General features: G+C 39.0%; 1 protein-coding gene across 1 annotated transcript in view; it reads right to left on the bottom strand.

Moving 5' to 3' along the window:
* The window catches only part of SLC35F1 (solute carrier family 35 member F1), a 171,013-nt gene that overhangs the window by 74,239 nt on the left and 73,169 nt on the right, over positions 1–23,605 (bottom strand). The window contains exon 3 of the mRNA XM_045544255.1: positions 1,423–1,550. Within this exon, the coding sequence (XP_045400211.1) occupies positions 1,423–1,550 (128 nt within the window). The remainder of the gene's footprint in view (positions 1–1,422; positions 1,551–23,605) is intronic.

Here is a 23,605-nt window from a genome sequence, read left to right as displayed (position 1 = left end):
ATAAGAAAGCCAACTACAAGGAGAGTAAGTCTCTTTGGAGAAAAGCAGCTTCCTAAAGGGAGAGAAAGGATTTCATACAAGCAAATTTTTAAAAAGGGCAGTGTCAAGAGGTAGAATGCACTACTTCTGGGTTCTCACAGTGCATCTGACTATTGCCTTGTATCTCTTCCAACATCAGCCCAAAAGCCACAACATTTTAAGGATTAAATTGAGAGGGCAGGCTCTGGTTTCTCTTATCAGTTTTCTACCTGCTTAAATGTGCACTTTCACTAGGAAACCCATCTCACATATGTTCTTGGAATACAAAATGTATATGGAGGTGGTCCTGGAAAAATGCTACCATTAATTACTTTTATTTCAAGCCCTCTTTGAAGTTCATTTGGAAATCAGATGGTAGGAAAGCTAAATGAGGTTTAGATAGCTTCCCATCCATCCAATATATTTCTAAATTTATTCAGGTACTTTGTTTCTTCACTTTGGTTATTGTTGTTCCTAAGTATAATAAATTAACAGGAATGCAGAAGTTTTGTTGAAGTATCAAATCTAAGCTAAATCTAGTATGGGAACAATGTTTTGTTTTGATTCTACCCAGAAGCTTTCGAATGGCTATGAAATTCATAATATTGCCACACAGAGAAAATGAGGATAAAACAAAAAATATTCAAGCTTATCATTTACAATATATGTGAGGAATATAAGTATCTGGAAAAAAATTGTGAAAAGCCAAGGTAAACTTGCAATGGTGTGTGTATATGTGTGTGTTCATGTGTGTGTATGTGTGCATGTGAGAAAGAGAGAGAGAGAAAGAGAGAGAGTGAAAGAGAGAAACACAATAGCTATCTTCATGCATAATACATTTTAGGAATTTAATCCTTGTCCTGTTAGGAAAATTCCTGTCCCTTCAGATCACAAATTCTATACATTAATAAAAGCTAAAAGAAAAGATTAGAAGACAATGGTATTTTTAGACAGTAGTCTCCATCCTCCTCATTTGCCAGCAAATTAATAAAACTCCTCTTTCCTTCTCCCCCCCAAAAATGATTAAGTAGTTTGATTATTTAATAAAAGTTTATCAACATTCTAAAAAGTTATAAGTTCTGATTAAAATTGATTTATTTTTATGCTTATTAATTCTCCTGTTAACATAAGATTAGTTGGCAGCATTCAAAGCCACAAATTATTTTTTTATATTGTCAATGGTAATTGTGGTGTATTCAGAATAAACAAGAAAAAATGTCCAATTACACTTGAATTAAGAAAAATTAATAAGACATATAAATAACGTTCAAGTTAACTTTTTATACAACCAATTTCCTTCCTGTTGGAAAACTTATAGAGTAGTATACAGATTCCCAAGGACTAAACTGAAAGTAAACTTCATCTGGAAATTGAGAAAGTTGAGAAAGGAAGAACCACTTGTACCTGGATACTGGTCAGAGTTGTGTACTGGTAAGCCTTGACTACCAGGTAATTTGCTTCCAGGTCTATGAGTCCCAAAATCATATACTTCCACCACCTTCGTCGTAAGATTGCCAGGAGGTTTTCTTCTCCTGTGTTATAAAGTTAAGAAGAAATAGGTTAGATTCTTGACACATAATAAACTATATATTTAGAAGGATTCTAAAATGTTGTAGCATTACATTTTTTTCACCATAACCTTAACAAATATTTAAACAAATGAATCAGTTTACCAGAGACTCACATGTTTTTATTTAGCAAATGGTCTTTATCATAGATTTTGGCTCATTGAGTTAGTTTCTATGGCAGAGTAAGACTGGGCGGTTATTAACTCACCATGCAAAACACTTTCTCGTGAACATATGATGGAAAAAATAATTACACCATGTTTATTCAGAAAGGCTGAATAAACACACACATTCCAAACTATATTAAATTTCAGGATTGTGGTAAAATAGGTACAAATGAAAAGAATGCAACAAAATGCAAAAAAGTTTGTGTTCGGTGGCAGGTCTGCAGTAAGATTCTGAGATGCTGTCCTGAGTTCTTGAGCTGCTTTGAACACTGTATGCACTCTGGTGATGTGTGGGTGATGGGGAGAGAGAGGAAGTTAGGGGTCACTCTTAGATGGAAAAGAGTGCCATTTGACCATGTCTCAATGCTTCCAACAACTATAATCTTCACCAGCTTGCCTCTTAAACTGGTAGCATCAGAACAGACTTTGAATCTTAGTTCTTCATCTTCATTTTCACATATATTTTGGCCCTGAGAAAAACCTTATTTCTTGACATGGGGCAATCATGATTAGTAACAATGATAACTCTCTTTAGCCAACCTATGTGATCTTCATAGAGGATGTGGGATGTGCAGAAACCCTGAGAGAATGGTGACTATTACCTTATTTGTAGCTGTATAACAAATTATCCCTTAACCAGAGCTGTTTAAAACAAGAAATATTTATTGTCTCACAGTTTTAGGAGGTCAGGAATCTGGGTACAGCTTAACTGAGTGTTTCTGACTTGAGGTCTCTCAGTAAGCTGCAGCCAAACTGTTAGCCAGGGATGCAGTGTCATCTGAAGGATCAATGGGGAGGGATCTGCTTCCAAGCTCACTCATATGGATTTTGTCTGGCCTTGGCCCCTCACCACAAGGGCCTTCCTCAAAACATGGCAATTTACCCCAGGATGAGAGGAGAGAGAGGGAGAGAGGGAGGGAGGGAGAGAGAGAGAGAAGAAGGAGGAGGGGGGGAGGAGGGGAGAGGAGGAGGAAGAAGAGGAGTAGGAGAAGGGGGAGGAGGAGGAGGAAGAAAGAACACCAATGATGGAAGATTAGGTATCTATAACCTAATTCCAAAAGTAATACTTCTACCCCACTCTATTCTTTAGCAAAGGGTCAATAAGTCCAACCCCACTCAAAGAGAGAGAATTTCATAAGGGTGTGAATATTAGGAGGCAGGGATCATTGCAGGTATCTTAGAAGCTGCCTACCCAGTGACTCATACCTTTAGTGCTGTAGCTGTGCTTTGGCTAGTCCTCAAGAGCTGCAACGGAGCCCTACACCCTCACCTGTCTTGGGCCATACCCAAAACTTTGAATTCCTGATTTCTGCCTTTGGCCTTATTCTGATGACCAACACATGAGGTGATCTTTCCAACCTTATGGAGACTTGTGAACACAAAGCTTTCCAGCTACATAGAGACCATCAGAGAATGGGTTGTGGCTAGTGGAAACAAGGAGGGAAAGGTCTCTTGACCATTGTTAGTCAACCCACTTGTTTTCTAGCCAAGTTTTTGATGTCACACTTCTTATAGCCTATTATCCAAGCACACTCAAAGTCTTTCTGTCTCAGTGAACTGCACTTCCCATATTGCATCTATTCAATCTTTAAAATTTAGCTCTTTTGCCTAATCCCACTCCTCAACTGGGCAATATATACCCATCTCTGTATCCTTTCACATGATCATGGTTGCTTATAAATCATCTCTTCACTGGACTTAGAGTTTGGGATGGTAGAGTTAATATCTTATTCATATATGTATCCACAGCACCTAGCACGGTAATTTATAGTAAGCGTTAGCTAAGTATTTTGGAAGGAATGAATTAAGGAATGGAAAAAAGTGTGAAATGCTATCTATCTGAGTATATCAAGAGCCAGTGCTAGAATATGGGTCATTGTTCTCATGGTTTTGCACATGCCAGGGCTGGGAGATGTGATCTCCAAGGTCATTTCTTCACAACCGGCTCATTTTGGCAATGTCCTTGCACAGCACTTCTGCCTCTCTTACTTGCTTACCCACTTGATAATCAACACACCTGTTGGGATTTATCATATAAATTGGAGATTCTTAACTTGACTGCATATTCTTATTATCTGGAAAGCTTTTTTAAAAAAATCCCAATGCCTGGAACCAGCCCCTGGAAATTCAGGTTTAATTGGTCTTAAATGGGGCCTTGGCACTGAGCTGAGGATCAAATCTAGGACTTTCAGATGGCTTGATGTCCAATGGCCATCCTCAGGGTGACTTGGGCTAGGAATTCCAAAGAGATATAGCCACAGAATGGTGAAGACTCTTTGTACCAAAGAAACAACCTGATCATTTGGTCCAAAGTGTGCTTTCTCTTGTCTCTGGGCCTTTCCATGTGCTGTTTCCTCTGCTTGGACTATTCTTCCTTCAGTCTCCAAATAAAGGAGCAGCATACACACTTCTATCAGGAAACCTTCTTTGATACTCCTATCACCCTACACTGCTCCCTTAACACCCTGTGTTTATCCTACATACAGTACTTATCTTCCTGTCTTATAATTACCTGCTTTCTTGATTCTATTACTCATTAGATTAATAACAATTTGAAGAGAGTGGCATTATCTTGGCCATCACTTTATCTCTAGACCCAACAGTGCTTGACACGCAGTCAATAAGTAATAGAGTGTATGAATAAATTTCATGTTTAATAATCTCAGCAATGTTAAATGCCATTGAAATTGAGGTACTTAAAAATATATCTACTATAAACATACATGTACCAGCCAATGAGAATTGTTTCCTAGTTAGAATGTAGACATCATCTGAAAAAAATTAATTTGGTGAACATTTTACACATCATACACTGTACATGAGACATAAAAAGGTCAATGGCATATTTAACCTCCAAGCTGCAATTCTAAAGTCACACAGGTCATTGACCCAGTTAATTTATATGATGAACAGAGAATTGCCAAACTCAGAGCACATCTTAATACACAGCACTGAAAAAAACGGGTTATAGTGCTGTTGGTTTCACCAATCAATAACATATTTAAAGTGTATTTCACTACACAGATTCAAAGGAATGATTAGTTGCCTTGCTGTTCTGCTGAAAAAGTTTGCAAAGCAAAACACCCTAAATAAATGTTTCCATATTGTTTCATTGAAGTACCTGAAAATATACAACATGCTTACTTAGCAGAATTACCCAGGAAGACAAGAAGAAGGCTTTTTTATTTTTGGCTGAGCAAAAAATACAACTGTTAAAAGAACTGTTTGGGGATTTATCTACATGACTCCCATTAACACTGATGTATAATAGACCATTAAAACTCTTTCTAGAATAATGAAAATACATTCCTTAGAGTCCCTGTGTCAAAGTACTACCCAAACCTCATGAAATTAGGGCCATCCATAAGAAATACCAGCACAATTGGTGATATGTTAATGTTTGGAAATTTCCCCCATCCCTTTTTTTTAATTAACTGGGAGAAGTAATAAAAACCCATGGTGGAAACTTTAGAATTATGGTTTGGCATTTAAATACATTCTGTTTATTATTACTTTTATTATCAATATGCTCTAATGTAAAGATTAGAGAATAATGTAATAATGCACCCTCCCCCTTGATTAAATAAATGCGAACATTTTGCTATCTGTTTCATTTATTTCAGATATATTTTTGAGAAAGAAAATATTACAGATGAAATTGAGGCCTCCTCTCTCTGCCTCTACCAGATTCCATTTCCATCCTTCCTTTCAAATCACCATCTTGATATTGTATATCTTTCATGTTCCTGCTTTTGTTATACATTTTCTACATATGTATGTATCCAAAATAGTATATAACTTTCTTTGTTACGTTTTTAAACTTTACATGAAGGTTTACTGTATATCTTCTCTTAGGGTTCTTTGTGCCTAACATTGTTTTAGAAATGTATCCCTGTTGTTTCATGTAGAGACAATTCATTTATTTTATATGATGCATGTTATTATGTTTTCTGAACATGCCACAATTTATACAGTTTTCCACTGGTAGACATATAAATTGCTTCCAATTTTTCTCCACTAGAAACAATGCAGTGAAGGACATATATGTCCTTGTACATGTCTAACTCTGTAATTGGTATGGAGTTTTATTTTGTTTTTATTCTCTTTTTAAAGGACTATAAAGTATGACAAATGTGTAAGATGTAATGAAAGTTATTCTAATATGAAGTAAGTCAGAATTCCAACAACAACTTCAGCAAGCGAGAACAGAGAGAGAAATTATTGACAATCTTGATCATGTGGTTCATATCTAATTTTACTAAGCATCAACAGGATAATCAGTCAAATGTGTTTTTAATTTTTTTAACAAAGACTTATATGATACTATGTGTCAATGTCAACGTGCTTTATAGATGTTAACTTACCTAATCCTTATAGTAACTCTATACAGTAAATACACTGCTATTAACCCTATTTACAGATGAGAAGAGTGAGGCCTGGAGGAGGTAAGCAACTTGCACAGGATCACATAGATGAACCAATATTTGAACTCATAACAATCAAGCACTAGGCTTCATACCTATTAGTCCTGCACTAGTTTCTGCCTCACTGATTTGTAACTGTGGCCTTGTCCTCATGAGTCACGCATTTCTCGTTAAGGAATCTTTTATGACTTACCTGTTCAAATTCACATGCAGGGTGCCCCACTGCCAACTCCGAGGGGTGCCCATCATACTGGAGCCATATGCATGGGATCCCCCTGGAGCTGCCAGTGTCCAGCCGTGCAGCTGTGTGTCTTCCACCTCCAAATCGTCTTAGGGATCAGGATGTGTTCCAGCACCATCTGTTTCATATCAAGGATTTGATACCTCCTTGCTTGGTCTAAGTCTATGACAGAATTTTTCTTGTGAAATGTGAAATAAAGTTTTAAATCAATTTTATGGATTAAAAAAAAGTCAAATTACAAGAATTGCTGTTATGTGCTGTACAACTTGCTGAAGCCTCAGGCATAAGAGCAATAGTCTCACATGGGGTGGGTGAGGTGGTCGTGGGTAATAAACATTGAGTGAATGAAGAGGAAGTTTTTGCACAAGGACTAAAACGCGGTCCACATTCATGCCAGTGACTAGAAAACAGAAGAGCCTTGATTCATAATATTCTTGTTCACTCCCAGGGGTAGTCTGAGTAGAGAATAAAAGTACTACCAGACAGCACCCTAGGTGAATTCAGCTCAGGGAACAAGAAGCTACATTATTCCTGGCATTGCATTTTCATTAAGGGCTCTCGTGGGTGCTGGGATCTTTGTGGTGTTTTTGTGCAAGTCCACAGCAAGAACGAAGCCCCTGCACTGGGGGTGAAACCCTGACTTGAATAGACACCTCCTTGGCTCACAGTCTGAAGCCAGAATGTCATCTCCTTTACCAGAACTCCAAAGGGGAATAGTTAAGTATTAATCTGTGAATTTGAAAAGAAGAATGACTTATGATGGACTTATAATTATTCACTTTTAAAAGCTAAAATTTAGTATTAGGATTTAGAGTTTAAAACAATGCTCTTTAGTCTGAAAAGTGACCAACATTAATGTGCTAATTATAAGGAAGTGAAAATGTGAATTGTTCATGAAAAGGGCTGTAATCACTTGCACTTCATAATGTGAACCTGAGTGTATGAAATACAAAAGAGATAAATAATAACGATTAAATTTTCTCTTGTATTCTTTCATTTATTTTTCTTATCAGAGCCAGACAGTGAGATAAGGAAGAGCATAAAAGGCAGCCCTTGGATGTTTTGGCTTAGTAGCTAACAGACCTGGGTTTGGCCACAGGCTGCCTCTTGCTGTGCAGTACTGAGTAACTGGGTTAATGGCTCCGAACCTCAATCCCTCTACTGTAAAATGGGGATCATAAAAAGTATTTCATAGGGCATTATAGATTAAAGGTAATATAAATAATGAAAATATCTAATGCAAGGTATGTGTACAAGACATAATAGCAATTGGTGGAGCCCTGAAATCCTTGAATCCTTATGATGATTAATTTTATGTGTCAACTTGACTGGGCCACAGGTGCGTAGATTAAACATTATTTCTGGGTGTGTCTGTGAGAGTGCTTCCAGATGAGACTAGCACGTGAGTCTGTGGACTCAGTAGAAGGCCCTCCCCAATGTGGGTGGGCCTCATCCAATCCACTGAGGGCCTGAATAGAACAAGAAACTGCAGAAGGGAGGATTTGCGCCTTTCATGCCTGAGCTGGGACATTCCATCTCATTTTCTCCTGCCCAGGGACTGGGATTTATACCAACAGCTCCTCTGGTTCTCAGGCCTTTGGCCTCGGGCCAGAACTATGCCACCAGCTTTCCCGAGTCTCCAGCTTACAGAGGGCAGATAATGGGACTTCTCAGCCTCCATAATCACATGAGCCAATTCCTCAAAATAAGTCAGTCAGTCTGTCTGTCTGTCTGTCTGTCTATCTAATCTACCTACTTACCTGTCTGTCCTATTGCCTCTGCTCCTCTGGAGATCCCTGACTAATACAATCCTTGACCAGCCTCTCATCCCACACTAGCTCACCATGTGTGAGATACTGTATAGAGGAAACCCAGGAAAATGAACTCTCTTAACTACTCACTAGGGCTTTGACCACACACCCCTCTCCATCTCATACCCTGGTGGGCTGTGCTGGACCACATTTGAGCCAGCACAGGACACTGTCTAGACTAAAGGCAGGTTGAGGGGCTCATCTTTGATGCTGCCCACCTGAGCAAGACCCTTGTCTCGATCATCTGGCTCGTACCACTGGATCTACAAGTGGAGGCCTCATGAACAGGCCCCTTCACCCTGAAGCCCAGAGGAGGATCTGGGACCCTGGTACTACTGGGCCTGCCCAAGATTGGAGTTTCTGCGGAGATGTTTCCAAGGTCCCTCTTACCATACATGCTGCACATTACAGGAAAGACATAAAAAAGGCAACTGTGTGGAAGGGTGGAAAGAAAGCCAAGAGGAGAAGAGACTTTGCCTCAGTTCCCATTTTGCTCTCCTCTCTTCCCTCTCATTACAGCTCCTACTCATCCTTTAAGACCCAGTCTAAATGTTACTCTCATGTGAAGCCTTCCCAAGTTTTCTTCCAGCCATTCCCAGTCTTCCCCAGCACTTTTTTTCCCTTTTTTTGCACATCCTATACTGCCTAACATAGTGATTGAGACAAACTAATTACTCCATGTAAGATTGTTATTAAGGTAAGATAGCTGGATGTGACCTTTAAAATCTGTTCAATTATCTTGCTGTTTTCAAGAAATGCCTAATATGGATTTGGAAAAGTATCTAAAAGCAACTACAAGTGAATCATAATCACATAAGGTTCTGGTAGTTTTTGCTTTAAGCTGAACATAAGAAAAAACCCTGCATGCATAGATACTATTGCATACAGAATAGATTTCTTAATAGCAAGCTATGTTGTAAGATAAAACACAAATCAACACATCTGTCCCATATTTCTAGTTTTAATAGATATATTTCATCATAAATGTCATCTAACTCCTAAAATTTAACTCATTAAAACCGATCACGTATTCATACGCCAAACTCCTGTCCAGTTTATGTATCTTGTTGAGCAACTCCCTTTAGGGCTGTAATGCTGTTTTGACTTGGCTTCATCTTTTGCAGTTATCTATATGTGCAGGTTTTAGTTCTGAAAAGTAGTCCCAAGAGTTCCTTCCTTTTGATCTGGACAGTGAGTCTGCCAGATTGGGCCTCTCCCTTGGGACTGTCAGGTTGCCCTGCCCCAGAAGGCAGCCTTCTCAGAGAAAACGAGAAGCACGGTGCCCTGGGAGTCAAGGACCTTGGCAGCCACGCCTTCCTTGCCTTTGGCAGTGCAACACAAGGGAGGGCACAGGAGCCATTCAGCAGGGGAGTCTCACCCAGGCTCTTCCGTGCATAGAGTGTATGATGTCATGCAGCCAAGGTCGATTTTCCTCATCTACACATTGGTGCTAGCAGGTAGACCTGTCTCCTTGGGTATTTGTGAGAATTAAATAAAACTTTCATAAAGTGCTTAATACAGTGCCTGGCAAATAGGTCTTCTTATTATTTTCTTGATTTTTATTATAGCTGGTTTCTCCTCAGGTCAAATCTCCTACATACAGTGGCTGTGTAGTAAAGAATTTAACCTTGCCCCCAGAAAGGTCTGGCCTTTGTCCTTAGCTAACAATATGATTTAGGGTAGGGGCTGGCTATTCCAGAAAGACTGACAATTATGTAGAGCAGTAGCTTTGGAATACAGCTGCAGGGGCTTAAGACTGGAGACTGAGGTCGGTCATTTAGACAGTCAATCATGCTTACATAATGGAGCCCCAGTAAAAGCTCTGAATGAAGTTCCAGTGAGTTTCTTTGGTTGGCAATATTCTGTGTATATTGCCATATACTGATGCTAGGAAAGTTGTACATGCTGGCTCCATGGAGAGAGGACAATGGAGGCTCCGTGCTTGCTATGCTTCCGGGACTCTGCCCTGTGCACTTTCTCCCCTGGCTGATATTTAACCTGTATCCTCTCCCTGTAATGACCGTAACTAACCATGCATATAAGAGCTTTCAGTGAATTCTGTGAGTTCTTCTAGCAAATTACTGAACCTCTGGGTGGTTTTAACTTCTCCCACCCCACGCTTGCAATTGGTGTCAGAAGGGGGATGGCCTTATGTGAGCAGCGGTCCCTCGGGTAGTGTCAGGACTGTGCCCTATGCCTTTGCAAACACAAAGGTTTAGCTTTTCCTTAAACACAATTAAATTTTTCCCTCTCTTGATCAAGAACTTGAGTGTGTATGAGGTGTATCCAGTATAACCAGTCCCTGGAATCCTCCAGGACTGGATTCAAAGTAAAACAAACAAACAAACAACTAGTCTCTTTTCCAGGTGATTTAAAACAATGCATAATATGTAATTATTTGCTATCTTGAAAGAGGGTCAAAATTTCATGCTTTATGCATAAATTTTCTGTCATTATAAAGCTATCACTTACAATGGAAAATAATGCTCACTAGTTCAAAATGGTTAATGATAGGTTGGCTGTGGGGGTTGGTGGATGCTTTGATTTGAAATTATTCAAAGCAATCATAATGAAACTATATACTAATATAAATCTCTCTATTTTCCTGGGGCGAGCCTGCTGAGAGGAAAATGTATTTGTCCTTTTAAATGACAAGACTACTTTCCTTTTCTTAATCCCATTTTGTGAAAAGTGACCCTTTTTGCCTTTTGGAAGTTTCCTGTAATTGGCTCTGATGCCTCCCGACATTAGCAGATGAATCTGTCAGTTTTGTGAATTTTGTTTCTAACAAAAAGCTGTGTAGCAGCTAATGACACACGATGTGAGGGGAAGAGGCCAAAGCAGGCTTGCCTCCGGACTCCTGCCACTTGCTGAGTATGTTCGAAAGGCAATATGACAGAAGGTGCCCACCTGAACTCTTGAGGGCTGACCTTGAGCTCTGACATGAGAGCATCTGTCATGGTGGACACATAGGTTAGACCCAACATGGGGAATTAGCAAGATGGAGCGTCAACGGGCCAGAAGCCTGGTAAAGGGGAAGGCTGCCGGCCTCCTCTCCCCAAATGCCAAGCACAGATCCACCAAGGCCACTTCTGTTACCTGACATTTATTTTCCATCAAACACTATTTGTCAGGCACTGGGCCAGTGGCACCATAAATTCATTCTCTCACTTAATTCCCACCCTATACTCGAGGTTAAAAGCATGAAACCAGAGAGACCTGTGTTAAAGTACTGCTCTGCCACTTAACTGGCTGTGTCACCTTGGGAAAGTTTACTCATTTACAAAATGAGGCAAACATCGCTTACTTGAAAATCATGCTAGGAGAATTAAATGAAAAAAAATGCATGTAAAGTGTCTGGCTTCCAGTAAATACTTGGTAAATGATATAGCTATGTTATTAATAGCCCTGTGAGGAAGATATTTTTTAGATCATGAAATTGAATGTGGAGGGAGTCATTTTTTTCCAAGGTCTGTCCTGGCTTTTTATTATAAAGTATTCAGTACTCTAAGAGTAATGCTTTTTGTTTACATGGTACATTTCATAAAACAAATCAGAAACATTTTTGTTTATATTATCTTTCTGAAATTAAGTTCAGTAGAAACGAAGCAGCATTTTTATGAGCAATGCAATGACAGTATGCAATACTTCTAGAATATATATATTTCCACCTGAAAATATTGAAGAATGTATTATGGGATTAAAAGTTTTCCATTATACCAACCTGGTGGCAGTGAACATCATAACACCCAGATTATCATCTTAAAATACATTTTCCACCAAAAGAAATAATGTTCTTTTAAGAAATGGCTGATTGCAGATCTGGGTCAGGAAATATAATATACAAGTTGAGCCTGAAACATCTTGTCACACAAAACAGCAATGAAGCACTCAAAGACTATTAGGATTGTATCAAAAAGATTCAGAGTCCAACTTGAAGAGTCTTTCTTATGAAGATAACAACTGAAATGGATTGAGATGTATGAAATATGATTAAATCTATGAATTCATAATGCATTTGAAAACAACAGCAACAACAACAATTACCACCAGACAAGCATAAAAAAATACTAATTTGTAACCATTAGGAGAGATTAGTAAACCAACTCACTATTTTGAAAATTGGTAAATAAAGGAAAAGAATCAAGTACATTTTTCTCCTGGGGTTCTAATATGAATACCACTAGATAGTAGATGAGAGGAGATTTGTCCTTATGGTAATATTCTAGCTAATAAATGAATAAGAAATGAGAAAATTAGAATACCACTTTATACCCCCTAATGAATTAATGAATATAGTCCTTATCTATATAAGCTAATAGCTTAAATGGATATAAGCTTCTACTATAACAAAGAGACAATCAAGCATTATATTTTACGTGCTTTTTTGAAAAAAAAAAAAAAAAAAAAAAAAAAAAAAAAGAACCTAAATTTGATCAAGTTTCTGTACTCAACCACCAATTTAGGAAGTATAGAGGTGAAAGGAACATGTTATACTACACTAGACAGAGTCAATCAGCAAAATCCAGATTGTGGGATTATGGGATACGCTTGCTGCCAAAGTCTGGTCTCGTGAATGGCAGCCATAGCACTGACTGAGACAGACTGAGAGCTTGTTAGGAATGCAGAATCTCAGGCCCACTCCACACTTACTGACTCAGAATCTGCATCTGATCAAGTCCCCAGAGGATTTTTGGGCATTACAACTTGAGAAGCACTGATAATATAGGCCAAATGATGATTTCTTCAACAAAAAAAAATGTAATAATAATAGAGAGACCTGTACATTACAAGGATTTAAGAAAAACATCACCCATTTGTAATGTGCAGACCTTATTTGCATCTTAACTCAAAAAAACTGTATAAAATATGAGACATTTGAAATTCTTGTTAATTTTATTAAATACGTGTGACCATGGTATTGTTGTTATGTCATTTCTAAGTTCTTATCTTTTAGGAATACATATTTAAATAGTTACAGATGAAATGGTATAACATCTGAGACTGGAGTCAAAATAATACAGGAAGGGGGAAGTGGTGAGGATAAGGATAAGATAAGCTTGACCATGAGTTGAAATTTGTTGAAGCTGATAAAGGAAAACATAGCTCTTCATTATATTATTCTGTCTGCTTTTCTATATGTTTGAAATTTCCTATAATAAGAAAGTTACAAAAAGAAGAATTCCATTGTAAAGACAGAGTTTAGCTAACGAAGTAGCATTGGCTGCAACATAAGCACATTAACAGTGTCTGTGTGATTGTAGACAGCATTCCTCCTTACAGTGCCCTTGAGTTATAGGTGATATTACACTCCAACTACCAGAGAATGCAGAAGTTTGAATTCTATTACTTCCATGTCCTTATTTCAGTTGTGGAGGTCAAGAGGAATACTTGGCAACTTTTCCAGCAGAGGTTTTGACAAGCTCTTAATAGCTAAGTACCACTCTTGTTCATTTCCCTGTATTCTGTTTTTGTGGAGGTATCTTGCCCTTGTGCTACTGGCCAAGTTGTTCCCTGCCTTTCTTGCCTTATTTTCAGACAAAGCCTTTCTATGTTTAGACAACAAAAGTCCTTATTATAGGGAACCTTTTCTTGGTGCAGTGCAGCATCCACAGTGCAGCATCCATTCACTACCGAAGCTTCAGAAAGCGGCCGGTGGAGAAATCGCCCTCTCGAGGGTTGGTAGTGCTGTCTTCAGGTAGGTAGACACTACTACGCTAGAGCCAGCTGAGCACAGTAGTATCTAACACAAATATAAGAGATGACTTGATTGGAATTGAGACTGCCAAGAACCAGGAGAGGAAAAGATGCCAAATTATAAGCTAACATCCCAAAGGAAGCCTCCTGTGTTATGTGCTAGACACATTGGGAGGCACAGACACCACAGGCCACAGTCCAGTGAGGTTCCAGAGTATGTTACTACCCTGAACCACAAACATAGGCCTTAAATAAGATATTCAACAATGTTAAAATATTTTGGAAGCAAGTTAAAATATAACGAAATTAGCCAGTTATTTGATTACCTATGAGATTATATAAATGTTTATTAACTTCTTGACTCCATCAGATTTTTGCCATTTTTTACCAGCTTTGTCCAGTCTGGTTTTTAATCTTGAGTGTGCATTAGAATCACTTGGGGAGCTTTTAAGACTCCTGCTTTCTGGGCTCCACCTCAGACATTTTCACTCATTAGATTTGGGCTGAGGTTCAGGAATACAGATGTATTTTAAAAAGCCTCTCAGAGATTGTGATGTTGCTTGTCTCTGGTTACATTTTGACAACCTTGATTTAAACTAATAAATAAGTGGAGTCTATTTCCCTCTGAGGCATTTTGCTCCAGGACTTGCTATCTGCTTGGCTGGGGACTAGAACCAACAGACAGGGTAGGTTTTGGTACAGGAATAAATTTGATACCTGTTCTAACTCTGTGAGAGCCCAAAGAAGTGGCAGGGGCTATTTATCCACAAAGGTGGTATTAGAAGGGTTTCCCCAATTCCTGCCTTTTCTGAGAAATTTCCCTAATTTGACCCACTCTGACTTTTCATCTGAATTATTATAATCTTTACGTGTTGTTCTACTGATTTGGAAACTTCATCATAGAATTTCTTATATTTTTAAAATGTTGCATGTGTGTAATTCTTCTGTCCTGAATAGTAGTAAACTTAGGAAAGCAAAGCCTCTGTTTTGTGATCTCTTTCTTGCACTCTTATGAACAGACATTATTGTCTGCTTAACAAATATTTACTGATCTTCTATTACAAACAAATCTCAAAACATATATAACATATATCTAGCCCATAGAACCTAATGTCTCTATTTGTATTATCTTCTACTACATTTACATATTGCACATAGGGACACTTTAACTTTCCAAAGAGTTTATTTATTTGTTTATTATGTGTCAACTATGGTGATTCAGCTCACGTGTACTGTCAATGTCTGACAAAACCTAATGATCCATGTTAAAATTCATAAAAATATATGCCCTCCAAAAAGGTCCATTTTATAATATATTTTTTTTAAACCCACAACCAATAAATAAAAAGCCTAATGATCCAAACTAATTGTCTTTACTAGAAAGTGGTTCTATTCTTGGATAGGTACTATTGATAGAATGTAAACTTCTGAGAATTGAAAAATCAGTGTCTCTGAAGGGTATCTGTCTCTGAGACATGGCAGGTAGCTTGTAAAACAATACTGAAGTATTGGTAAGCAACCTTCTTCCAGTACGTTTCTGGGACTTGGGGTTAGTTTGGACAACCACTGACGTGAGATCAATTTTAGGAACCAAAATTAATCAGAATATGTCCCAGAAATCACTGGCTACATACAGCTTTTAATAGGACGTTCCATTTGTCTATAGATTTTTTAGGACATAGAAAAAAAGTAGGTACTTCAACAAAAATAAAAGAAAGCTCCTTGGATTTCCAATTAGTAGTCAAGATAGGAGGTAAGAAGGAGTCATAGGCTAAACTTAGGATTCTTAAGGTAAACCTAGAAGACAATTTGAGCTATTCTCCAAAGTAATCCCATCAACCATTTTTGTTCTCTTCGCTTCTTACATCTTGGATCTAATTCAAAGATCAAACTTGGTGTACCTAATCTCCAACCACCAAATCCAGTCTATTTTTAGATCTGACTTCAACTGAAACAGAGTGCTCTTCTGTAAAGGGTATGGCTGAAGTCTAAAGGGCGCCTGAAGGTTGTGGGTATTCATCTAGCTGAGAAATGAATTTGCTAACATTGCTAATTCCTTAGGAGGAAACTTGACTGTGGACACGTATAGTGTCAACTGACATTTAAAGTGCTCCTTCCCAGTGGCCTGGGTGCGCTATGCCTATAAACACCATTCCCCTTACTTAACTATTGTCCTGAGAGGCCTCTCATTTCTTTCTTGGTAACAGAAATTTAGACACATCCATGGCCTGGTATAACTGAACCAAAATCCCAGGACTTGCATTCTACTTCAGAAAAAATATTAGGCCATCTGTCCAGTCTGTGGACCTGCCGTCTGCACCATGCCATCTGTCCTGCAAACTCTAACCAGGGCAGGAAAAATTAGGCTTCTCTCTTGACATCGCTGTGATGCCGCAGTCACATGGCCGGTCTTAGCAAGTAAACCAATAAATAAATAATGTTTCAAGAAAGCAACAGAAAGTAACATTTCCAGGAGAGGAAATTACTAAGCTGACCTTGTAGTATCCTACACAGAGTTTAAATTAAGGCCTGTTGTGATCCCACTGTTGTATTTTTGAACTTGAGGTCAGAAAGGAAAAAGCAGAAGGATGTCATTTCAGGAAAGAATAATTCAAGTGTCGAGTTAGGGTGAGATAATTATATATTTTTTTCACGACTGTTATTCTTCTGCATGTGGTAGAATACACATAACATAAAATTTACCATTTTAACCATTTTTAAGTATACAGTTCAGTGGCATTAAGCACATTCACATTGTTGTGCAACTATCACCACCATCCATCTCCAGAGCTTTTTCATCATCCCACTCTAAAACTCTGCACCCACTAAACAATAACTCCCCATTCCGCCTTGCCCAGCCCCTGGTAACCATGGTTCTACTTCCTGTCTCTATGAATTTGACTATTCTAGGCGCCTCACACAAGTGGAATCACACATTATCTGTCTTTTGTGTCTGGCTTATTTCATTTATTTTAATGTTTTCAAGGTTCATCCATGTTGTAACATGTATCGGAATTTCATCCCTTTTAAAGGCTAATGGTCCCATGTATGTATGTGCCACATTTTGTTTATATATTCATCCACTGATGGACACATGTGTTGTTTCCACCCTTGACTACTGTAAACAATGCTGCTATGAAGATTGGTATACAGATATCATTTTGAGTCTCTGATTTTAATTCTTTTGGCTATGTACATAGAAGTGGAACTGAGGTGATGATAAATAAGTCATGTGATGAATAAAGCCCAAGGAACTTTTTTTTCTGTTGTTTTGGCTCCTCTTTTTAGCCAGTCATTGGCTCTTCCAAATCACTGGATCCTCAGTCTATTATATGACAACTCAATTTGAATCACTTTGGAATCTAACTCAATTTAAGGCCACTCTATGTGAAAAGGGGTGAGTATGAGAGTGGGACTTACACAATGTTATGTTCTGACTCTATGGGAAGCCTGGGTAGCTGCTATTTTTGGATTGAACTGAAGTTCCACATGCGGTACTTTCACAATCTTGTGTGCCTCAAAAATCATGACTATAATAAAGTGCTATTCTGTGTTCAGCATTTTGAGGTTCTTCAAATAAAGACAATAAATAACTCTTGTGCAATGAGTAGCTTTTTTTTTTTTTTTTTTAGACAGAGTCTCACTCTGACACCTGGGTTAGATTGCAGTAGCATCATTACAGCTCACTGCAACCTCAAACTCCTGGCCTCAAGTGATCCTCCTGCCTCAGTCTCCGAAGTTGCTGGGACTATAAGCATGTGCCAATTTGCCTGGCTAATTTTTTATATTTTTGGCAAGAAACTGGGGTCTTGTTCTTGCTCAGGTTGGTCTGGAATTCCTGACCTCAAGGGATCCTCCCACCTCGGGCTCTCAGAGTGCTAGGATTACAGACATGAGCCACCGCACCCAGCCCATGAGTAGCTTATTGACAGTTAATAAATATCATCAGGTCTTGTGATGTGAGCTTTTCTGTAAATCAATTGCTACAGAGGCCTCTGATACAATTAATTTCAACCATTTCCTGACTGCTTTCGCTCCTCTGCCTTAAAATAATTAAAAAGTCCTTTGTTTACTTTCTCCAACAGTTTTTTTTTGGGGGGGTGAAGGAGAAAGGAGGAACGGAACTTATCTTCTTTATCTTTCATACAACTTTTTTATAGTAGGAATGGCCAAATAAGAATCTCAAAGACTATAGTGATCTAGAAGAAAAATATGCACGTCAAATATTCAAAATCTTTAGGATTGCTGAAATGCAGAGTGTTCATACTCTAATGAAAAACTACAATGTAAAATACACTTTCATATCTGCCATCACCTGTCAAATGAATTTCACTTTAAGTGACAACCACATTCCTTTGATAGATGTGTGATGGACTAAGTCCTTGGCTCTCATTCAGAGTAGACCATATTCACACTAAGATAATCAAGCTTTGCCTCTGCCCGTAGTGGTTGTCTAAGAACTGTCTGTATATTAGACATTAGTGTCTGAAGTCCTGCAACTCCTTTCACTACCAGACTCATCAAATACAAGCTAGAAAGTTAGAAAAATCCCTACTAGCATAACCAGGCCATTCCGTGTTAACAAAAGTATTAACTGCATCACAGAAGCACTGGTTTGTTAGACAAATAAAATCAAGATGCCTCACCTCTCCCCATCTGTCATGTCTCTGTTTCTGCCGTTTTCCATTATGGGAGAAGCCTGTTAGCCCGGTTCCTATTGTGACAAGAACTCGCACTGAAACGCTCATGAGCTCCTCTACTTCCATGACCCACCATTGTCTCAGTGTCTGTTGCCTAGCAACAAGACCATTTTTATCTATGCAGGCAAATAACCTTTAGTATATATTAGTTAAAAGCACTTCTTGGTCCTTCTTTTATTTTTGAAAACTTTCAAAAATATCCTCTGTTCACATGCGTTTTAAATTGCCTCATTTTTTTTTTTTTTTGAGATACAAGACCTCAACAGGAAATTCACTGTGCAGTTTTCAGATCTCTTCTGTTTCATCTACCTCAATACCTTGCAGTCTGGCCAAGTATAGAAATCCCCAAGGAACAGAACATGTCTGAATGCCAAGGAACACTGTAGTTGTCAGCTTTTTCCCCCAGGTTTTCGGGGACTCCTACCTCTAAGGCCATTTTGCCTGAGCCAAGGACACCAGTGACCAAATCCAGGAGACAGGCCAGGGTTCTCTTTTCCCTCCCGACACCAGGAAGAATAGTATAACCAAGGTCCCTGGAGAAAGGTCTTGGGACACAAATTGCTCACAAAAATACCTAGGCAGTGACTGTCAATCATCAGCTGATCATTTTTAAGAGAAGTGAGGGAGAAAACAGCAAAAATGGAAGAGCAAAAGTCACATATTCATAAAAAGGATGTCACTGATTAACACACACACACACACACACACACACACACACACACACACACACACACGCATATATGTGGCCTGCCCTTTTTTTGTCTCTTTGTGATCGCTCAGATATTTTTCACACTGAAGCTGGTTTCTCAGGGAAAAGAGACGGTAGAGAGGAGACTGTGCTAAACCAGGTTGAAAGCCATTGCTAGTTGAGAGAATGAATCCAGCACCATGAACACTGTATACCATCCTCCATGGGCACTCGACTTTGCCCTCGGAGTTTGTAAGCTGTATCTACTGTGAAGTCAAATTCCTCTGGATGCCCTAGAGGATCCACGCACAAGCAATGAATTCAATATTCAATTCCAGACCCCAGTCAATCGACATACATTTCCTTCCAATTCAGTAAATACAATTTCTACTCAGTAATGCTCCTACTTGGGACAGGCCTTGCTGGGTCTTCCTCCTTATCAGCAGTCTTCAAGTTCCCCTGGTTTTACTGAGAGCCCATATCAATTCCATTTTCTTTCACTGATGATTTTGTCTTTTCCAATTCTCTTTGAAAAATGCAGACTGTATTTTGGATTCTGCCCCTTCTTCTAAGACTGATTCATCCGTTTTCTACTCAGAGCAGGGGTGTGATCCTTCAATTTCTTTGAGACAGCATTTGGCTTCCCATCCTTCACATTCCTTCCCCACTGCAGGCAGCTGCAAGAATTTGCACATTCCACCCACTATGCCTGTTACATCAACGTATGGCTCCTGTGGCAGCTGCAATGGAGAGACACCCCAGGAATGCTTTCCCTTTGGGTTTCTAGCCCATGTTTTATCGAATTGATCCACCTGGACATCAAAACTGGCCATGGAGCTACTATGACGGTCCTCAGCTACAAGTTTCCATGCATGCTTAACTTACTCATTGTATACCAGTGAAAGCATTCCCCAGAGGAAAAGCCTTTGTCCTATACTGGTATACCTTACTTTACATAATGGGTGTGTTGCCCAAAAAAGTTGGCATAAGAAGACTTTCTTTTAAATAAACCATCACATTTCATATGTTCAGAGAAGAAGCCTACAATGAATCATTTTTTTAAAAAGAGAATAATTCCCTTTGAAAGTGCCAATCACACCCTAATTTAATCTTCTGTAAGTGGTGATTTTCTTGTTATGTTTTCATAGAGTGAAACCCACCTACATGTAATTTCATGACAACCATAATAATTTCATATCATAAGCCTATTGAAAATACTACCACAGTGAGGCATGCCTGAACCCACACATACTTTTCCCAAGAGGAACTTTTAAATTCTAAAGCTACAAGGTCCTTGAGGGTAGGACCATGTCTTACACATTTTTGTTACTTCCAATGGTACCAAACATAGAGTCTTACACATAGTAGGCAAGCAATATATATTTGTTGAAGAATGAATAAATAAATTAAGCATCTTGTGTCATAGATAGTGGTGGGCTTGAGAGAACTTTTGGTTTTGAAAAAATAAAAAATACAGAAAACTGGCTACACCAAGTAGTCACAGCAGTGAACTGGTAATCTTAACAATTTTCTGAAATAACTTCAAAATCACTTTAAAAAACAAAGTAAGTTTTTTTTAAAAAAAGCATACCATATAATGTTGAAGTCTTAACTCTCCTTTATACCCAATACTATTTCCTCCCATCCTAAGAAGCAACATTAGGAAATGTACGAATTACCTCACAAACCATTTTTGGTTTTATATATATTTATACACATGTATATGCATATGTATGCATATCCATATATAACATGCTCTTGTGAGAGTTATAAAATTTATCATACTGATATCATACTCTACTTTCTCTATATATCATTTTGCAACTTGGTTTATTTCACTCATCATTGTGTTTGTACATTATCCATGTTATATACACATAAGTCTGGCTCATTTTTTTAAATCTGCAAAACAGCATGCCACATTATATTTACCCATTCCTCCAATTCCTGGACTCACAGGTTATTTCCAACTTTTTCTATTATAAACAATGCTGCAATAAACATGTCTCTGAGCTTATGTAAAATTTACTGGTTCATAGGATATGCACATTATTCAAATTCCTACTATAACCCAATAACTCCCCAAAGTGTTTGTATGAGTTTACAGTCCACCAGTACTGTGTAAGAGTTCCTTTCTATCCACCCTGCTAACACAAACTGAACACATACTGCATGCTCATCTCACAATAGACAAGGAGGATAATCTCTCATCAGATTTATGTTTTGTGATCAAGACAATGAAAGTCTATAGTCCTTAAATGGTTGCTAGTATGGTGCTAATAATATCATATTCATAACTTGTTGATTTTAGTTTTGACATTAATACAGTGGATTCTAATTAAGAGCATAGTGAGAGGAATGGACGTAGAGCTGAGAAATTATAACTTGAACAGAACTGGAGTGCATCCTTATGCATCACTGAATTTTAAAATGATGCCCAGATGCATCCAAATTTGCCTTAATTTGTACCAGCATGTTTACCATAATGTGATGAAGTATCCCACCTCTCAGTGTTCTTTCTTCAATACTTACGGTTTTAACCTTTTATAGACAAGATCCAGGTTAGATACTAATTACTTCCTAATGTAAATGGTGTTCAAACACCAGGAGATTTCCCAGAGTTAGTTAGTTATGGAGATTTCCCAGAGATTTCCCAGAGTTAGTTAGTTACTTCTATAAGAAAACTAGATTAATTGTTGTCCTATATGGTCTAGAACAGTGCTGCTGAGAATGTGGATAAGTGCTGGCTATATGATTATATCTAAATCAAGATTTTTACAATTTAAAACAACAGACACCAGCTGTGGTGGTTGTAATTAGAAAAGGAAATTATTGGAAGGCTGGGGAAGTGGGTTTGAAAAAGTCAGGATTCAAGACTTCTGGGTATTTCTGAAAATGGCTGACCAGAGACACCAGCTGCCACAGCACCTCATAAGAAGGAGAAGTTTTAGATGAAAGAGAAAAAATGAACAGACAGACAAAGAGAGATCAGGCAGGGGTCTGAGGGAAGGGTGCCAGAACCTTCAGGAGACTCCATGGGAAGAAGTTGTGGAGCCGAACAGGAAGGAACAAGGTATTGGCAGAGAGTAATCCCCAGAGGCTTGCAGCCCAGTGAGAAGTGTAGGTGGAGCGGTTAGTTTCTCCCTCCCTTGCATCTCTGACAGTTGGTGGGTTCCCAAGCTACTGGAGAGACTATTTGCCCACATGGGCCCAGAGGGCCATGCTCTCACCTCAGGCCAGGATCCTGGGCAGGGAACTTCTCAGCCCACATCACAGTTGTGCAGGAGCTTCCCTGGTTTGAGCTCCTGCCTGCTGACAGATGCTGGGAAGAAACTGTGGAGCAGGGGAGGGCAGAGAGGAGCCAGGCCCGCTCCAGACTGCCACTTTGTGAATCTCAGATGGACCTGCCTCCACAAGCAGGCTTTCTGGTTCCGTGAGGCCACTTCAGCCCCTCCCTGGCAGCTTAGCCCAGAAGCTGGGAGGCTTTCTGAAACAGATACCTTGCCAACTTTTGTGGAGCCTGAGGGCAAACTCACCAAACCCAGCCCTGCCCAGCTGCATGCCCCCAGCCACCTCTGTGGTGGCAGAGAATAAGGACTCACCTGAAGTTCCAGGGCCCTACCCACCACCTGGGGCATTCCAGTGCTTCTCCTGAGGGACTAGAGCCAGTCACAGGATCCAAAAACAACACTGCAGCTTGTTCCTTCTGGCAAGTGCCATCTACTGACAGGGAGGTCAATTGCATGCCCTTTACGGCATTTACTGACTCATCATACAGGGTGTGGTTGATTCTCACACACAACCACCACCTACTGTCTCAGAGATTAAACTGGGCTGTCATGACAATTCACACTGTTAAGAAGACCACAGGCCTGGGAAAAGAGAAAGGATTTCAAAGACCCCTATTCTCTCTCATCAAAGAGAGAGAGAGAATCTGCCCACTCACATTGCTCACCACTCCTACAGCCTACAAACAGCTAGCAACTGAGAAAACCACGACATCAAGGATATCTACAACCAAGGCATCCATCCAGCACCCAGACTGCCATAAAAACACCCATGAGCAAAGCCAAAGGTTTTTACCCAACATATGCTAAAAACATCTATACAAGTGAGGAGAGGGGAAAAAGCCCTATCAAAACAAAAGATAATTCAAAAATAAGAAGCAACAACTGCTCCAGAAGAGAAGAAATCATCAAAAAAACTCTGGAAGTATGAAGAGTCAGAGAGAAAGGTAATACCAGCTCTCCAAGAATGGATACCAACCAAAATCAGAATATTGAAATGACAG

Source organism: Lemur catta, chromosome 2 (assembly GCF_020740605.2).
Source record: "Lemur catta isolate mLemCat1 chromosome 2, mLemCat1.pri, whole genome shotgun sequence".
Taxonomy (NCBI): Eukaryota; Metazoa; Chordata; class Mammalia; order Primates; family Lemuridae; genus Lemur; species Lemur catta.
Note: the sequence above shows the minus strand (reverse complement) of the source record. Positions and strands in the feature narration are given on the sequence as shown.